Below are 18319 nucleotides of genomic sequence, written 5' to 3'. Positions count from 1 at the left end.
ACATTGCCAGTGGCCACACCGTGGCTTGGGCCCGCAGCATCCGCGTCATCGTTGGTCCAATCAGTCAGTGCTGGACCTTCATCTTCGACAATCATGTTGTGGATGATAATACATGCGTACATGATGTCGGCGATGCTGTCAACATACCACAGCTGTGCGGGACCCTTCACTGCCGCCCATCGAGCTTGTAGCACCCCGAATGCCCGCTCCACATCCTTGCGCTCTGCCTCCTGCCGACCCGCAAAATATATCTTCTTTTCATCTGCTGGGCACCTTCACAAAGACAAGCCACATAGGGTAATCCCATCCGCCAAATAATAGCCCATGTTGTGCTGGTTGCCGTTGGCGACGAAGTTGACGGCCGGACCAACGCCCATGCACTGGTCGTTGAAAAGGAGCGACGACTGGAGTATGTTGATGTCGTTGTTCGACCCGGCTACTCCAAAATAGGCATGCCAAATCCACAGCCGGTAGTCAGCTACCGCTTCAAGGATCATCGTGGGATTCTTGGCCTTGAAACCAGTAGTGTACATTCTTTTCCAGGCAGCGGGACAGTTCTTCCATTCCCAGTGCATACAATCTATGCTACCTAACATCCCCGAAAACCTGTGCTGATTCTCGTGCATATCCAGCAGAGCCTGACAATCTTCGGAGGTAGGCTTCCGAAGATACCTATCCCCGAATATCTCTCTAACACCCTGACAAAAATACTTCAGGCATTCGCGCGCAGTAGTCTCGCCGATGTAGAGGTACTCGTTGAACATGTCGGCCGAACCTCCGTATGTCAACTGCCTAATTGCGACAGTGCACTTCTGAATCGGCGTGTGGCCGGGTTTACCAGCCGCATCTTGCCACACCCTAAAATACATGTATCGACGCTCCAAAGCACCCACGATACGCATAAAGAGCGGCCGATGCATCCTAAATCGTCGCCGGAATAGGTTCTCCCCAAACCGTGGCTCCGGCGCAAAGTAATCCTCGTACAACCGCCTGTGGGCAGCGAGGTGATCCCGGGGCACTATAGTGCGACGATGGATGGGTCGAGGCACCGCCGGCGCTGAGGCCGCTTGTTCATCCCTCTCCGCGGCCTCCCGCACATGTGCGTGTATCATCCGCATCATGTGTTCATAATGCCCACCACCACCACTACCACTACCACTACCACCATCACTACCACTACCACTACCACTACCAGCCATTACAGATATATAAAAGAAATTTAGAGAGAGAGAGAAACTTGTTAATACAAGTGGTGCGAATGAAATGAAGTTCAACGAGATGTATATATAGGAACTGAAAAAAAACATTTAATGCATTAAACGGGAATTCCGCGGGCGTCAACGCAATGGCGGACGTCCGCATGGAATTCCCCACGGAATTCCGTGGAACTGCGAATTCCTTTGCAGAATTCCGTATCCGTGGAAGGGACGCACAATGGCGGACGTCCGCCATTGCTGATGCGTAAGAAGCTTGAGGATGTTGAAAATCTTGAGAGAATTAGGAAGTCACTGACGGAAGCTATTGATAGTGGTGGTGAAGAAGTAGTATTGAGACTGGAATCTTTGGGAGAAAGGAGATCAAAGGCGGAGAAGATGTTCGGATTGATGGATAAATTTTTGAAGAAATGATGCGATGAGTCTGCACAAGGATATTTTAGGTCCAGGTAGAGCTTGGGATCATTTGCAAGTGAGTTGCTTTTGACTTCCCTGTCATTTCTAAACCTTTTCTGTGCATCTGCAGAGTGCTAATACATCTGCAAGGTGCTCCAAAGGTCCTGAATGGTAGTGCCATTTTTTCCCTATACACATACTAGTATACTACTACTACTTAGTGGAACTAAATATGGTACCGTGTATCGTTACCAAGTATCGATACATGGCCTAATTTCACTTGAGCATTTTAAACTGAGAGTCTTCAATAATTTATTACATAACCTAATTTCACTTGAGGTGTTAGTGTGAACTTTTTTTAGCATTCTAGTGAATCATGTTACATTTATAAAACCATATGCTTACCCTAATTGTTATCGACCAGGTTGTTGTTCCCTGTGAGGCCCTTCGTTCTTCTTGGACTGAAGACCTTAGGAATTCTTGGGGCTTTGAGCTCCAAAACACTTCGTGCATTGACGGTCTCCTACAGGTGTTTACACCACAATGCTTCTACTTTAACCATGATTTTTTATGGACAGCTGTTTTAATTTGTGCTCTTGTCTTACTAGACACCTCATATTTCTGATTTTCTTGTTCTTCCTTTTTTTTGAGATTTCCTATAGGTGTTTGTGAACAATTTCAGGTCCGGTTTAAGGGGTTTTTTCTTTTTTGATTTTAGACTACAATTAACATTCCTCAAGTGTACTGGACTTTTTTTTATTCCGCCTTTGGGAGAGACGCATGAGGGTCATGCGTCTCCTTTTAATGAAACACATGACGGAGATGCGTCTTTCATAAAGACGCATGACGCTCATGCGTCTCTCAATTTTTTTGAATTTTTTTAACGACGCATGACTCTTATGCGTCTTTATAAAAGACGTATCTCCCTCATGCGTCTTTTGTTTTTTTAATTTCACGGACGACGCATGAGTGTCATGCGTCTTAGGGAGAGACGCATGAGGCTCATGCGTCTCTAATTTGCTTAAAATCAGTAGCGAGGGAGGCAAAAAAGGAAGACGCACGCGAGAGACAAAAGAGCAGAAACACATAGCAGGCTCAAACTCAGCGATTTTGGCGATTTCCCGTCATATTCCGGTAAGTTTCCTTCAATCTTTCAACATTGCTCCCTTATTTGTTGTTTATTTGCATATTATTAGGGTTTCTAATAAATTTAATTTAAACTTACTAAATTAGGGTTTATAGAAAAAAGTTGTCTCTAATTGTTGTTCGTTTGTATATATATTTTTGCAGAAATCATGCCAGTATTTGTGAGTTTATATTAGGGTAGTAGAATAGTTCAACTTCCTCAAGTGGGTATTGGTTATGATCCACCTCGTGTTATACATGCTTTCCAAGAGTGCCAACCAGTTTTAACAATAGACGAGACTCACATTCGAGGAAGATTTAAAGGTAAGTTACTTGTTGCTTGTGGTGTTGATGCTAACAAGAAATGTCTGCCTATTGCATATGCTGTTGTTGATGAAGACACTGACGACAGTTGGGAGTGGTTTTTGGATCATGTCAGAATTCATGTGGTGAAATACCAAATGGAGGTGTGCATCATTTCGGATAGACATAAAAGAATCCTTAAGGCTATGCGTTCTGATGAATGGAAAAAGTCGCCGATATGTCACCACAAATTTTGTTTGATCCATGTGAGGAAAAATATCTTGACGAAACTTAAGGGTAAGGGAGCTAGAGTGAAAGGAATGGTATGGGCATTGGGTGTCACAACTCAAGTACGTACATACATGCGAAGGCGACGTGCACTACGGGAGGAAAGTCTTGTTGCGATACACGAGCTCAACAAAGCCAAAAAAGAAAACTGGTCTCTTTGTTACGATGATGAACTGAAATGGGGGTGCCCTCAACAAACATGTCAGAGAGCTACAACAACGTGTTGAGAGGTATAAGAGAGTTGCCAATTAGAGCTTTGGTTGATCTGACATTTTGGAGAACAGTGCAATGGTGGGCAGATAGAAAGACAGAAATACAACATACCGAAGGTGGGTTGACCTCGTGGGCGAGGGACAAACTTTCTGCATATGATGCGAAGGGGCAACTACATTACTGTTCAGTACTTGACCGAGAACTAGGCCATTACCAAATTCTAAGTCGTCCACGTTTCGAAAATGGACAGGCAAAGGGCAATAACAGACAGGACGTCGAGTTTATGGATTCAAAGTGCAGTTGTGGGAAGTGACAGATGTGGAGAGTTCCTTGTTCACATGCGTGCATCGTTGCTAGAGATAGATGTAACTCTATGTTTGAAATCATTGATAAACACAACCACAAAGCTACATGGGAAGCACAGTACTCTGGTGGCCCATTTCACGCACCAAGACACGAAGACTATTGGGCTAAACCTGGATGGAAATGGTGGCCCATTTCACGCACCAAGACACGAAGACTATTGGGCTAAACCTGGATGGAAATTGCGTGTCACCCCTGAGCAGTTGCTTTCTCGAAAGTGCGGACGAGGCAGAACAAGGAGGATTCTTAATCAAATGGATGTCCGCGAGTAAGATGAATCGAGAGCTCCCCGCAAGTGCAGGAATTGCGGCGTAGAGGGGCATGACCTAAGAAATTGCACAGTCGGTCGTGTTATGTAGGAGTTGTTAACATTTGCAGTGCATGTATTTTTCATTTCAATTTTTTATTTTCATATATTTATTTTACCTTTATTTGTTGGTTCGTTCTATGAGAAATCATACTCTTTCTGTTGTAACAGGACTTGTGTAGGTGAAGACAGTGTTGGACAAAAAACATGTGACAAATTATGTGTCTTTTTCTTCATTATTGCTGCTCTCTGGCATGGGACAAGTTTTTTGTAGGAGAGTGATGGAATCAGATTTGTGCATGAATGCACATGTTTTGTCTGTCGATGGCCACAAGGTCTAATTGTTTGAATATTTTCTGTATTCTATTCTGACTAATGGAATTAAAGTATAAGTTGTAGTGACTCTCAATTTAACTATTGAATTTGTTGGTGCATTTTGAATGAATTGAAGACTTTGATCAGTTGTGTATTAACTGATAGACTAAAGAAGATAGTAAAAATGTGATTTCATGCTATTTTATAGTATAGTACGTGTTGGGATAAGTCTAAATAAACTGTTAGAAATTATTATTAAACCTTGTAAGTATACTAACTTTATAATTCCTACGTAACAAGTTAACCTCAATATGATAGCAATTCATTGGATTTTCACAAATTATCTACCAATAAATGGATCTTGCAACTGTAATAGATAAACTATCTCTCGCGTTCTGCCCGCTACTGCCTCTCTCGTCTGATTTATGCAACTTAGAGACGCATGAGGCTCATGCATCGTCTAATAATAAAAAAAATAGCGACGCATGACGCTTATGCGTCTTTTCCTGTGACGCATGACGCTTATGCGTCTTTAAAAAAAATTTAAAATTGAACGACGCATGTCCCTCATGCGTCTCTATGAAAGACGCATCTCCGTCATGCGTTTCATTAAAAGGAGACACATGAGGGTCATGTGTCTCTCCCAAAGGCGGAATAAAAAAAAAGTCCAGTACAATTGAGGAATGTTAATTGTAGTCTAGAATAAAAAAAGAAAAATCCCCCGGTATCAGTTAGAGGCTGTCATAAAACGTGATTACCTATCAGCAGATTATGAAACAACAGAAGAATTATTGTGTTTTTGTGACTCAAGATCTGCTGTTAACAAATCTGATCACCCTGGATCCATACCCCAACTTCCTTGGATACCAAAAACTACTGCTGCTGCCGCTCTTGAGGCTTTTCCGAGCTGGATGCATCCATCTTCTACACCCCGAGTCAGAAGGCTGAGACTCGTGATGAAAAGAAAGTGGAAGCTCTTCCCGTAAGTGTCTCTTTACCCCTCCCTCTCTCTCTGTCCTGCATCGCCCAAACCCACCACTTTCATGTTTGCATATATATTGTTAATCCCTTTGCATGGCAGTCATGAAGTATTAGCATGGTTCCGCACATGGAAACATCTTGCATCAGCCATGATTGTAGATGCATGAATCATTTAGAAATCCCACTAAAGACATGAGTTGGATAGCAAAAATTTATCAAAATGGTAACTGTATTATAAATATTAAAAAAAAATAATATTTTCAATTCTTGAGAATTATGCACTTTTAGACCCTAACTTGCCTTTTAACAAGGCTGGAATATGCAAATGTGGAATACTCTCTCTTTAACTGCATTGCTTGGCTTGTGAACTATTCCTCAGTTTACTTGATAATTCTGAGGATTGCCCATGCTGGCTTTCAAATTGAATTCACTACTCATGCTTTGGAACAAACTTCTCTGTGGCATACAGAATTTGGTATGAAGATATGGCCAACCCAAAGACATCCAGAGGGCTGAATCCAGGAGATTCGATAGACATGGATCTCTGGAGGAAAATTGGGATCATCTTCATGACGTTCCTGGTAGCTCTGGGTACAGGCAGCTGGCTCACGATAGAGGAGGCCAGCCGCGTGGAAAGTCACAGAAAGGGGTCATTAATTCCGCACCATCTGGCAGTGAGCGAAGATGAAGCTGATGATGAACATGGTTATAGAGGTACAAAGCCTTTTTCTCCTGCAGAAAGCGTTGAGTTGTCTCTGGTATTAATTAGGAATACTACACATCATATGTTGCAAGACCTGTTAAATGACAATACTAGTTCCATTTTTTGAGCTACCAACACCATCCTCTTCAAAGGAATCACAACTTCACAAAGAATGAATACAATATGATGCAAATGTATTAATAATAAACATGGTTTTTCACTAGCAGCTACGATGTATATATCCTTGAAAACACCAGCCGTCAGCAAACACACAGTACAAAAGAGGGTAATCAAGCAGAAAGAAGATTCTTGATTCCAGATTTCTGGTCAGGCGTCAACCTTGTTGGGAACTTAATGTTGAATTTGATCCTTAGATTGCCCCTTTTGGTTGGATCTTTAGGCAAAGGCATCCCTTCTCTTGGAATCACCTCTTCATAGGTGGGATGGATGACTGTGTTTATAGGAACAGACAAGTTTCTTCCATCCAAGGTGGTAAGGTGAAGTGTGTATCCTGTCAATGCTTCCGCCAGCGGTATCTTCTGCGTTACAATTAGATCATTACCATCTCGTGTGAACACACTGTGGGGCTTCTCGTCAATTATGAACACTAAATCTGAAGGAATCACATGCGGTTGCTCATTCCCTTTCTCCGGGAATGTGATCTTTGTTCCCTTCTTCCACCCAGGCTTTATGTCAATGGTCAGAATCTCCTCCACTGGCAATGTCTTCCTGCAGCCATTTAAGCAATTGGAATTCGATTTAGGATAAGAAAATGAACAAACTATTCAACAGCAATAATTCCATACCCAGTGGCGTCGGATATCTCTCTGGAGATTTTCATCCTCTTTGTAGCTCCTTTGTAGAGGTCTTCCAAGCTGCAAGGCAGCTTCTTCTCGATCGGTGGCGCCTTTCTGGGAGCGGAACTCATTGGGCGGCCGTCTCCACCACCGAATGAGCTGAACATGTCCTCACCGAACACGGACCCACCGAACCGTCTAGGCCCGCCCCTCATTCCACTGCCGCCTGAACACCCGAAGAACTCCGCGAATATGTCGTCGGCATTTCTTGGATTGAATCTGAACATGTTTGGTCCGTCTCCTGATTGGAAGAATGTTGCGCCACCACCGCCGGCACCAGCATCCGGCGGCGGCACTTGACCCTTGAGACCTTCTTCGCCGTACTGATCGTAGACAGCCCTCTTTTGAGGATCACTTAGAACCTGCGGAAGCAATAACAGCAACATCAATAGCTGGATCCAATTACGAAACCTAATTTCCTAACATCAATACCAATTTTCAGATCTATCCGAATCCAAGGTCGACCAATAACTCAAAATCCTAATTGAATAATTATTTAAAGCGATGAATGAATGAACCCTAATTCCAAAATAAAAAAAGAGGAGAGGAGAGGAAAGGAGAGGATTGGCATACATCATAGGCTTCGGAAATCTGCTTGAATTTGGCCTCAGCATCCTTCTTGTTGTTGGGATTCTTGTCGGGATGCCACTTCATAGCGAGCTTTCTGTAAGCTTTTTTCAAGTCGTCATCTTTGGCATTCTTGTCGACCTGCAGTATCTTGTAGTAATCAACGCCCATCCCTCCTCTCTATTCTTCCGATTGTGCGTTGTTGAGGTGCAGAAAAAGGTGTGTGGAGATTCAAAATGATTCCCGATATGAATGATTCGCGAAATGGTGAAAGAAAGAATGATTTAATGTCGAAGATAGGAAAGGGGAAATGGCTCTGGAGATCAGCACTGCTATGTTGGATGGACCAGAACGAGGTCGAAGTTTCTAGATTCTAGATGGTCAGTCCGGTCTAATCCGGTCCGGTCTGCTGTGGTGTGAACCGCATTTTCATTAAATTTAAGGAACAAACTTGAATAGACACCTTGAGTTTCAGTTCTAGTTAGATCTTCAATGGTTCTGGACATGCAATAGCCATTCCATTTCCTTCTCACTATCACATCATCTGCACTAAAATCCTCATGCCACATCAACTGGACATGCAATCACCCTCCCATAGCCTATCCACATCACTAATAACAATTATATAATTTAATTTACAATCGTAGCAACATACGGAATTTAATTTACGAGACAAATACAGGAAAATTGAATAATAATATTAAAATTTATAAAAAAGTACAATAATTTATAAAAAAGTACATTAATTTAAAAAAATACAAAAATTTAAAAGTACAAAAAAATACATAAAAAATCACTCCTCGCCGCCGTCCTCGCCCAACCCTTCGTCGTCGCCGCCTCCGTCGCCCCCAACGCCGCCGCTACTCTGGCCGGTATCCCTCTGAAACCCCTCCAACCTCTGGAAAAATCAAAAGCCGACCGATAGACGTTTCCCCCCCGGGCGTCCCCTGCGGCGGTGGCATCATCTGCTGCGCCGGTGGCTGCATCCCAGGTGCCCACCCCGGCATCATCTGTATAGGGGGTTGCATCGGCGGTACCCCCTGCCAAGCCGGCAAACTTCCCCAGGTGACCATCGGTGGCATCATCTGCTGCCACGGGTACATGTTGTAGTACCCGGTCATCGGAGGCCAACCACCTCCCACGGGAGCCGGGGGAGTCTGAGACCCGGTCGTCATTGGACTACCTTCGTAGTTGTTCTCCATTTCTCGTTGTTGATCTTGTACAGAAATTAAGATAGAGAGAGTACTCGTTAATACAAGTGGTGCGAATGAAAATGACGTACAAAGCGCGTATATATAGTGTTTTGAAAAATTTTTAAAAAAAAAACAAAATTCTGACGCCGATTCGGGGCCTACAATGGCGCCGTGAGAGTCGGCGTCAGAATCGGCGTAGGCGCGCCGGTTTCGCTGACGCCGGCTGCAATGGTTCGGCATCAGCACCGGCGTCCGTGAAAAATCGGCGTGCTGACTCCGCCATTGGAGATGCTCTTAGAGATCAATCAAAATCAGTTTCCTTTTTCGCCATATTATGAAGATATAGTATTAAATAAAGTAAGTAGCAAATATGGAGAGAGTAAAATTAGAATAATTAGATGTTTTATATTTTATTATAAAAAATAACTCAATTAAATTGAGATATTTGAAATAAGAATAAGTACACCTCAATTAAGTTGGGAAAGAGAGTAATGTTAGTCTTTTTCATTAATATATATGTTTCATGTATTTATAACATTTGTAACTCATTTTTATTGTTGTTTGAATTTTCTTTGTTGTAAAATAACGAGTTTGTCCCACGTGAAATGTGTGACAAAAGTAGGAAGCGTTTTCTAAATTTATTTTAGAACTCCTAAGGCTTTTGAAATAGATCTTGACGATACGCTAAGGCACCTTTAAGTTCAATAAATTTTTACGTAAGGAAATTTGATGAGAGAATCAAATTTAGCATATGACAAGAATATGTTGATACAACTTGCATATATAAGCAAGCGGAGATACAAACGACAATCATTATGGTATAAGGGTCCGTTCGGTACACGGAATTGGAATTGGAATTGGAATTGAATTGGAATTGAATTGGAATTAAAATTCTATGGAATTGAATTGGAAGGAATTCAATTTCAAATCCTATGTTCGGTAAAATGAAGAATTGACATGTTTGGTAAATATATACACAGTGCACACACTACACGCACTTCACATATTCCACACACTTCACACATTTCACACACTACACACACTACACACATTTCACACACTACACACACTATACACACAAAATAAACACACTATATTCACTATACACATTGCACACACTTACAAATTTTATACGAAATGTGTGAAGTGTGTGGTGTGTGAAATGTGTGAAATGTGTGTAGTGTTTGTAGTGTGTGAAATATGTTTAGTGTGTGTGGTGTGTGAAATTTGTGAAATGCGTGTAGTGTGTGAAATGTGTGTGAATTGTGTTTTGTGGATATATATAGTGAAATGTTATGACTATTTGGATTTTGGAATAATAATTTTCTACTTTTGATATAGAATTCAAATTGTGTAATTGGAAAATTTGGAATTGCAATACAATTCCAAATCCAAATATTTTTATAATACCGAACAACAGATTTTGAATTGGAGGCTCCAATTCCAATTCCAAGCCCTCAATTCCATGGTACCGGGATTATATTGTCAGGATTATAAAGATTGTCAGGATTTGGATCTAATAATGTTCTTATACATGAGTTATAGAGTATGAATGAGCTCCGGGAAAAGCTAAAAACTTTGTACTACCTAGCAAAGAATATGTTGAATTGTTTGTACCTAATAGAACAATTTCATACTTGACAGATATATAGATGAATGTACAAAAAATTTAAAATCCTTAAGTAATCATTTTGACACCATCTATATACAATTGAAGTGAAAATTGAAGATGGTGGTTGATGGGATACGAACTAAACAACTAAACAATAATTGCGAGCCCAATAGCAGTGACGGCCCATCAGCCCAAAACCCAAGAAAGAGTATCAGTTCGGCACAACCAAAGAGTTCGGTCACAGCCTATAGCTCGGTAAAAGCCGACCAATCGAGCTCAACTCTCAGATCGGCAAAAGCTGATCGGCAAAGTTCAGCAGTTCGGTCTCAGTATTCGACCGAACAAGGAGATAGTGGACCCATGCAGGATCTCCACGACCTCCATTACACCCACGATCTATTTAGTGGTATTAAGCAGTTATCAACCCCCCTACCAGGGCTGCAAACCACGATCTTAGTTCGAATGTATAAATAGAACTTAGATCAGATAGACCAGGGTTAAGTTCTCTAGATCCTGAATCTCATATAGCAAATCTGTATTGTAATCTGTAAGCTAGATCAAGCAATACAAATTTGCCATCTATTCTTCCCGTGGACGTAGATTTACCTCAGTAAATCGAACCACGTAATTTTCAGTGTTGTGATCTTCATTTATTACTTGCATTTATTCCCATCAAAAATTCGCTAAATCATCACTGGCGCCGTCTGTGGGAAACGACAGAAAACCAAAACTGTGATAAAAGCGAGTTTTTTATCCTCTTCCACCAAAAAATGCGTACCAGATCACATAATACCCATACTTCCGTCCGTGATGAACGTGAGGAAGCTAGTCCAGCCCGTAGGTCTGGAAAACAGCCTCTGGAGAAATCTGCCTCCAGTTCTCACGGTGAAAGAACAAACCACTCAAAAAGTCATCGCACCGAGCCTCCCCAGCAGCTCGATTTGAATGAGGCTGTCAAGTTGTTCTTGGCTGAGAAGCAGGATGAGTTCTTAACATTCCTGCAAAAGAGCCAGAAGCCGGAGAAGAAAACGGCGGATTCTCCCTCCCCCTCCAGACATGAAACTCACTACCGCAGTAGTGTCGTATCTTCCAGGAGAAAGAATCCTCACCACCGATATGTTCCTTCTCCTCCTTGTTACCGAAATCACAGGAGAGCTCCATCTCCACCATACCGTAGAGATGTCGGATTCGCTATGTATGGAGCGCTGAAGACTCCATTTTCGGATGATATCACCAGAACTCCGTTGCCACAGAATTACCGAACTCCGTCAGTGACTTATGACGGGTTAGTGGATCCTCATGATTTCCTGGGACGCTATCAGTATAATATGGCGAACCAAGGTCTCAATGAGGTTCATATGTGTAAGCTGTTTCCCGAGCTGCTCATCGGGAACGCAAGAAGGTGGTTTGATAGCCTCCCTCAAGGCAGCATTAGATCTTACAGAGATCTAATGGATGCTTTTCATAGGAGGTTCTTCCAGAAAGCTGAAACCCGAATCACTTCGGCTCAGCTGCTTTCTATACGTCAAGGTCGCGATGAAAAGATTAGCGACTTCATGACAAGATTCCACAAGGAATGCCTACAAGTAGATGATCTCAATGATCTACTTGTCATTTCGGCATTCCAAAATGGAATTCTGCCAGGAGCTCTCTACAGAAAGCTCGTTGAATGCAGTCCGCAAACAGCTCAAGAGATGTGGGACATTGCGGACCAGTTTTCTCGTGCTGATGAGGCAGACCGTCGAAAACGGTCTTTAGACAGCTCTTCCAGAGGAGACAAGAGGAAGCCCGATCATAGCGATCAGGGACATCCTCGCCGAACTCCTTTTGAAAGAATTCAAAGGGCACCGGTACAAGACAGATTGGGACCACGTCTCAATCCTGAGAAACCACCCGCTCAGTTCGTACCATTGAACAAGTCGAGAGCGGAAATTTTCGAACTGCATTCTGATATGTTCGAAAAACCAAAGCCGATGACGAAATCGGCCACGTGCCGAAGTCAGGATAAATATTGCTCCTTCCATCAAGACCACGGTCACGATACCGAGGAGTGCCGAAATTTGGTAGCAGATATTGATGTTCTTGTGAAAGCAGGGACGTTAAAAAAATTCCAAAGCAAGCCGCCGAAAAAGAATAAGAAACAGAGAAGTGCGAACTGCGCTCCTCAGGATCCTAAAAGGCAACAGGATCCCGAAGACGATGACGAGCCGCAATATGATGGAGTAATCCAGACTATTGACGCTCTCCCAGCCGGGAAGACTAAATCGTCTCTAAAATCAGAGCGCAGAGGCTTCAATCGAGAGGAGCCAACACATAAAAGGCTGAAGAAGGAGGAAGTAATTACATTTTCAGATGCAGATCCCGTCCCGGCCATTTCTCCTCATCAAGACGCTATTGTCATTCAAGCTGGAGTGGCAAACAAACTGATCCACAGAGTGTTTGTGGATACAGGAGCGTCGGTTAGCATTCTTTTTAAAGAATGTTTTGATAAACTGGAAGTGGATCCAGCCCGGCTCAGTCCGGCCCCACTTCCTCTGAAAAGTTTCGCCCAGGAGGACACCCGCCCTGAAGGTATTATCAGCCTTCCGATTACGGTAGGAAGAGCGCCTACTAGCTCCAGTACGGTGATCGAGTTTTTTGTGGTAAAAGCTCGATCCCCGTATAACATTATACTGGGAAGAGACTGGCTCAACACAGTTCGGGCCATTTGCTCTACTTATCACCTCACAATCAAGATCCCCACTAAAGGAGGGATAGCAGTCATCCGAGGTGATCAAAAGAGAGCAAAAGAATGCTTGCAGATTGCGCTTAAAAGTGCCGAACAATCAGATCGGCACCATCAAGCATAGCAATCACAGCAGCCGGAGTCAGAGGCAGGCGAAATGAACGAAGTCACACCGGAGCCGAACTCGATGAAAGTTCAGTTATACTAAGATGATCCATCCAGAACGGTCAAGATCGGTTTCGCGGGAGCACCTCTACTCCGGGAAAAGACCATCCAGCTCCTCAAAGAGTACAAAGATGTCTTTGCGTGGTCTCCGTTGGACATGACTGGAGTGTCTCCCGAGGTAATTACACATCGGTTAAATATTGATCCTTCAGTCCGGCCTGTAAAACAGAAGCAAAGACTCTTTGCGGCAGAAAGAAATCAAGTCATCCATGACGAAGTCCGCCAATTACTGAAAGCGGATGTATTATTTGAAGTAAAATATCCTTCTTGGGTGGCCAATCCTGTGATGATCAAGAAAAAAGAAGGAGGATGGCGGATGTGCATAGATTTTACGGATCTAAATAAGCACTGTCCTAAAGATTGCTACCCCCTTCCCAACATAGATAAAAAAGTAGAAGCTCTGATAGGCTTCGAAATTTTCTGTTTTCTTGATTTGTATAAAGGATACCACCAAGTTTTAATGGATGAGAATGATGCTTCAAAAACGGCTTTCATTACTGACTTCGGTATTTTTGCTTATAAAAAGATGCCATTTGGTTTAAAGAATGCCGGAGCCACATATCAAAGGATGGTAGATAAGCTATTTCGGCACCTGATCGGAAAAGAGGTTGAAGTATATGTTGACGACATAGTTGTTAAAAGCAGAAGCACTTCGGAGTACGAAAACAATCTCAAATCCACTCTCGACGTGCTCAAAAAAGCCAACCTCAAACTCAATCCCCAAAAATGTACCTTTTTGGTAGATTCGGGAAAATTTCTGGGTTGTTGGGTTTCAAAGGAAGGACTCAAGGCAAATCCCCTAAAGGTTCAAGTTGTTCAGAACATGGCAATGCCGAAGTCCATACATGATGTGCAAAGGCTAACTGGATGTCTAGCCGCACTGAATAGATTCCTTTCCCAAGCAGCCGAAAAGCAAATGTCGTTCTTCAATGTTTTGAAGAAGGCACCAAAGTTTGAGTGGGGAGCCGAACAGAAAAAGGCTTTTGACGAACTCAAAAGTTATTTAACCGAACTTCCTACTCTCTCTGCTCCAACAGATGCCGAAGTGATATTCTTATATTTAGCAGCATCAGATCAAACCATTAGCGCGGTGCTTGTACGAGAAGAAGGCCTAAAACAGCGTCCTATCTACTTTACAAGCCGAGCATTAAGAGGTCCCGAAACAAGGTATCAACCTCTGGAAAAAATTGCTCTGGCATTAGTAAATGCAGCAAGGAGACTGCGGCCATATTTCTATGCTCACAAAGTATGCGTCTTAACCGATCTTCCACTTCGGCAAGTTTTGACTAAGCCAGAAGCATCAGGCAGAATTGCCAAGTGGGCCATAGAGTTGGGAGAACATTCAATAGAATATCTACCTCGGAAAGCCATCAAGGGACAAGCCTTGGCAGATTTTCTTGTAGAGGCAAAGTTCGATCAGGCAATCCCTATTATTGCCGAACAGAAAAATCCTACCAATGATGAACTAACACAGCCCCAGAAACCCGAAGTAGAGCCGCCGGACTGTTGGATTGGATTCGTAGATGGAGCTTCGAATAAGACAGGAAGTGGAGCTGGTATTCTACTTATCGCTCCCGACGGACACGAAGTAACTTATTCACTTCGGTTCTTATTCCCAACCACTAATAACGAAGCCGAATACGAAGCCCTTCTTGCCGGACTTCAGTTAGCGCAACGTCTACTTGTCAAATCTCTCAAAATTCATTGTGATTCACAAGTCATAGTGAATCACATGCTGGGTACAAGTGAAGCCCGTGGTGAAAGGATGAAAAAATACTTGGACAAAGCGCAAAGTATTAGCCGAAATTTCTCTTATTTTCGGATAATCCGCATTCCCAGAGCGGGAAATAGCCGAGCAGATACTTTAAGTAAGTTGGCCTCATATCCGAGCTCAAAGGTGGAGGAATTACCGCACAGAAGCATTGATGAAGCTGAAGTACACTCAGTAACCAGTTCACCAAACTGGATGACGCCAATATTAAAGTATCTAGATCAAGGACAACTGCCCGAGGATAAGAGAGAAGCAAGGAAAATCACATGCCGAGCACGTCGGTATGAACTTCATGAAGGAGTCCTATATAGAAAGTCCTACCTTCAACCGTTATTGCGATGTGTAGGACCAGAAGAGACGGATTACATCCTTAGAGAAGTTCATGAAGGATCTTGCGGTAGCCACATCGGAGCTAGAGCATTAGCTAAAAAAGTTCTGAGATGGGGATATTATTGGCCAACTTTGGTACAAGAAGCAGTACAGCTAGTTAAGAAATGTACGAAATGCCAAATCCATGCAAATATCCCAAGGACGCCGCAGACTGATCTATGTGCTATGCAAAGCCCTTGGCCTTTTATGCAATGGGGCATAGACATAGTAGGACCACTACCACAAGCTCCCCGGCAAATGAAATTCTTGATCGTTGCCGTGGATTACTTCACAAAGTGGGTGGAGGCTGAACCATTAGCTACGATAACAAGCTCAAAGGCATTAGATTTTGTCTGGAAGAACATAGTTTGCCGATTTGGCATACCCCATATCCTCATTTCAGATAATGGGACTCAGTTTACTGACAAAACATTCAAGAATTGGTGCCAAGAGTTGAATATTCAACAGCGGTTCACTTCAGTCTCTCACCCACAAGCAAACGGACAAACGGAAGTAACAAACCGTACTTTGGTGAAAGGATTAAAAACTCGGTTAGAACAAGCCAAAGGACAATGGGTAGAAAATCTTCCTCAAGTCCTATGGTCTTACCGAACTACACCAAAAACCTCCAACGGTGAAACTCCGTACAGTCTAGTGTACGGCACTGAAGCCGTAATTCCGGTTGAGATCGGCATACCCAGCCCCCGAACCCTTAATTTCTCAACAGAACTTAATGACGACGGACTGAGAGCCGAACTAGATCTTGCCGAAGAAATAAGAGAATTGGCCTTCATAAAAGAAGCCAAGTACAAGGAGCAAGTAACCCGGTATTATAACCAAAGGGTGAAAAAGCTGCAGTTTCAAGTGGGAGATCTCGTATTGAGAAACAATGAAGTAAGCCGAGCAGAAAAGCTGGGCAAACTTGAACCCACATGGGAAGGTCCATATCGGGTGTCAGAAGTCCTGGGAAAAGGGTCTTATAAATTAACTCACATGTCAGGAGAACAAGTACCCCGAACATGGCATATTTCCAACCTCAAGAAGTTCTATTTGTAAGAGACAAGGTCCGGTCAGTCTTGTGTCTAGTTCGGTCCTAGGGTTATGTGCTTTCATATTTTTATTGTTCTTTATACTTGTCGTTTTTTAAAAGATTAAAATCTTTTTCGTCCTTTTTATTTGTCTCTCTATGTGCGTTTTGTCTCTTATAAATGTTACTGAGGTATATTGTTCCTTAAAGGCTGATCCCCTTTTTTTAGATCATGTATTAAAGACAATTGTGAGTCCAAGCTTCTAAGGAAGATACAAGATTCCACAATTCAGCTTAAGAAACAAGCAATTCGTCTGAAACGAACTGCAATAAGCCGAAAACCACTCCGGTTAACTAGGGAAAGTCCAATCCAAGCGATAAAACTCGCCAAATAAGGACACTAACTAAGTCCGGTCAAAGAAGAGTTTACTTCATAAGACCGAGGACGAGTACAACAAATGAAATAAAAAATCGCTGAACTGTAAATACGCAGTGATAGAAGCGAAATGAAAAAAATTCATTTACTAAGTCTTGTTGGGCATACAATTCCGCTGCCCTACGAGAATGCGTTACACCATTACAAAGGACTATTCTACTGTCTACGATTGCTAAAGTTGAGCCACCTATCCGAAAAATCCTCATGATGCTGAGTTCGGGCGTTCCGAGCAGTTGAAGAATAAGTAGGTGGACGAGATGCTCTGATCGACCTACCGCCTCTTCCCTGAGTCCGGGAAGTTCTAGCACCTCGGCGGCGAAGAGTCTCTTCACGAAGCATTCGCTGATCTTGCTCACTCATATTCACAACTCCTCTACGAACTTCAGGGCGTTCTTGTCTTGACGTTTCCGGTTGCTCCTGAGTCCGTTGCTGATTTGGAGTAGAATTTTGAGTAAGTGGATTAGAGGTTTGAGTTGGAGTGTGAGCATCTGTTAGCGGGAAACGGCTAAGGAATCTCTCGATTGAGAGACGCCGGGAAAGAATGATGTCGTACAGAGAAGCCAAGCGCCGCAATGATTTCACAACTTGTTGGCAAGCCGAGCTCTCCAGCACATTGTTCTTCCGGAGTACATGAAGCTTCTCCCACAGTTCATCAACTTGATTCTGAACTTCAGATATAGTCATTCCCCCGCGCCCGCAGATGAAATCTTCATATGCAGTCCTCTCAGCGATGACAGTATTCAGCTCGGCCTCCAGATCTTTCTTTATGGACTCTAAGTCCTTATTGTTGGACTCCAGCTCCACTAAACGAGCCAAGAGTTCATCATACTTCATCTGGTCATCTATAGCTTTTTTCTCAGCTTCATTTAAAGCCAAAGAGTATAGCCGCTTCCAGTGAAGTACCTCCAGCTCCTTAGAGTTAAGAATACGAAGCAGCTATGTCAGTTCGGCATTTCAGTTTACCGAGCAGGCAGTAAACCACAATAGGAGTAAAAGAGATTAAGAAAAGCTATAAGGAAGACACGAGTGTAGAAAGAAGAATTTTTTTCATTCACAAGAAAAAATTTACACAAGGAGGGCTTCAAGGCCATTTTACAAATAGAAAGAAAGAAACTAAACTAAGAGAAGGGAGACGAAATCATACTCCGCCAGTTTCGTCTCCGGCTTCCCTGTGGGTTTCAGCTTCTTTCTCCTTGTCGACCTCGGTCTCAGCCTCGGCCTCCCTCCTCCCTCCCTCCTGCTCGGCGCCCCCATCGCCGATCTGCTGCACCTCTTGCTCGGCGTGCCCGTCGCCGGTCTGCTGATCCTTCTGCTCGGTCTCCTTGCCGG

At 43.1% G+C, this 18319-nt stretch overlaps 1 protein-coding gene across 1 annotated transcript; it reads right to left on the bottom strand.

The window, feature by feature from the left end:
* Window positions 1-6353: 6353 nt before the first annotated feature.
* Window positions 6354-7977, bottom strand: LOC121745063 (dnaJ homolog subfamily B member 13-like). Its single transcript, XM_042138827.1, has 3 exons — window positions 7639-7977; window positions 7015-7427; window positions 6354-6937 (listed from the first exon to the last, which is right to left on the bottom strand). Exons 1-3 carry the CDS (start codon window positions 7801-7803, stop codon window positions 6499-6501), a joined length of 1017 nt encoding a protein of 338 aa, XP_041994761.1. The 5' UTR covers window positions 7804-7977; the 3' UTR covers window positions 6354-6498.
* Window positions 7978-18319: the final 10342 nt, after the last annotated feature.

Source organism: Salvia splendens, chromosome 8 (genome assembly GCF_004379255.2).
Source record: "Salvia splendens isolate huo1 chromosome 8, SspV2, whole genome shotgun sequence".
Classification (NCBI taxonomy): domain Eukaryota; kingdom Viridiplantae; phylum Streptophyta; class Magnoliopsida; order Lamiales; family Lamiaceae; genus Salvia; species Salvia splendens.
This window is presented reverse-complemented; position numbering and strand designations above follow the sequence as displayed.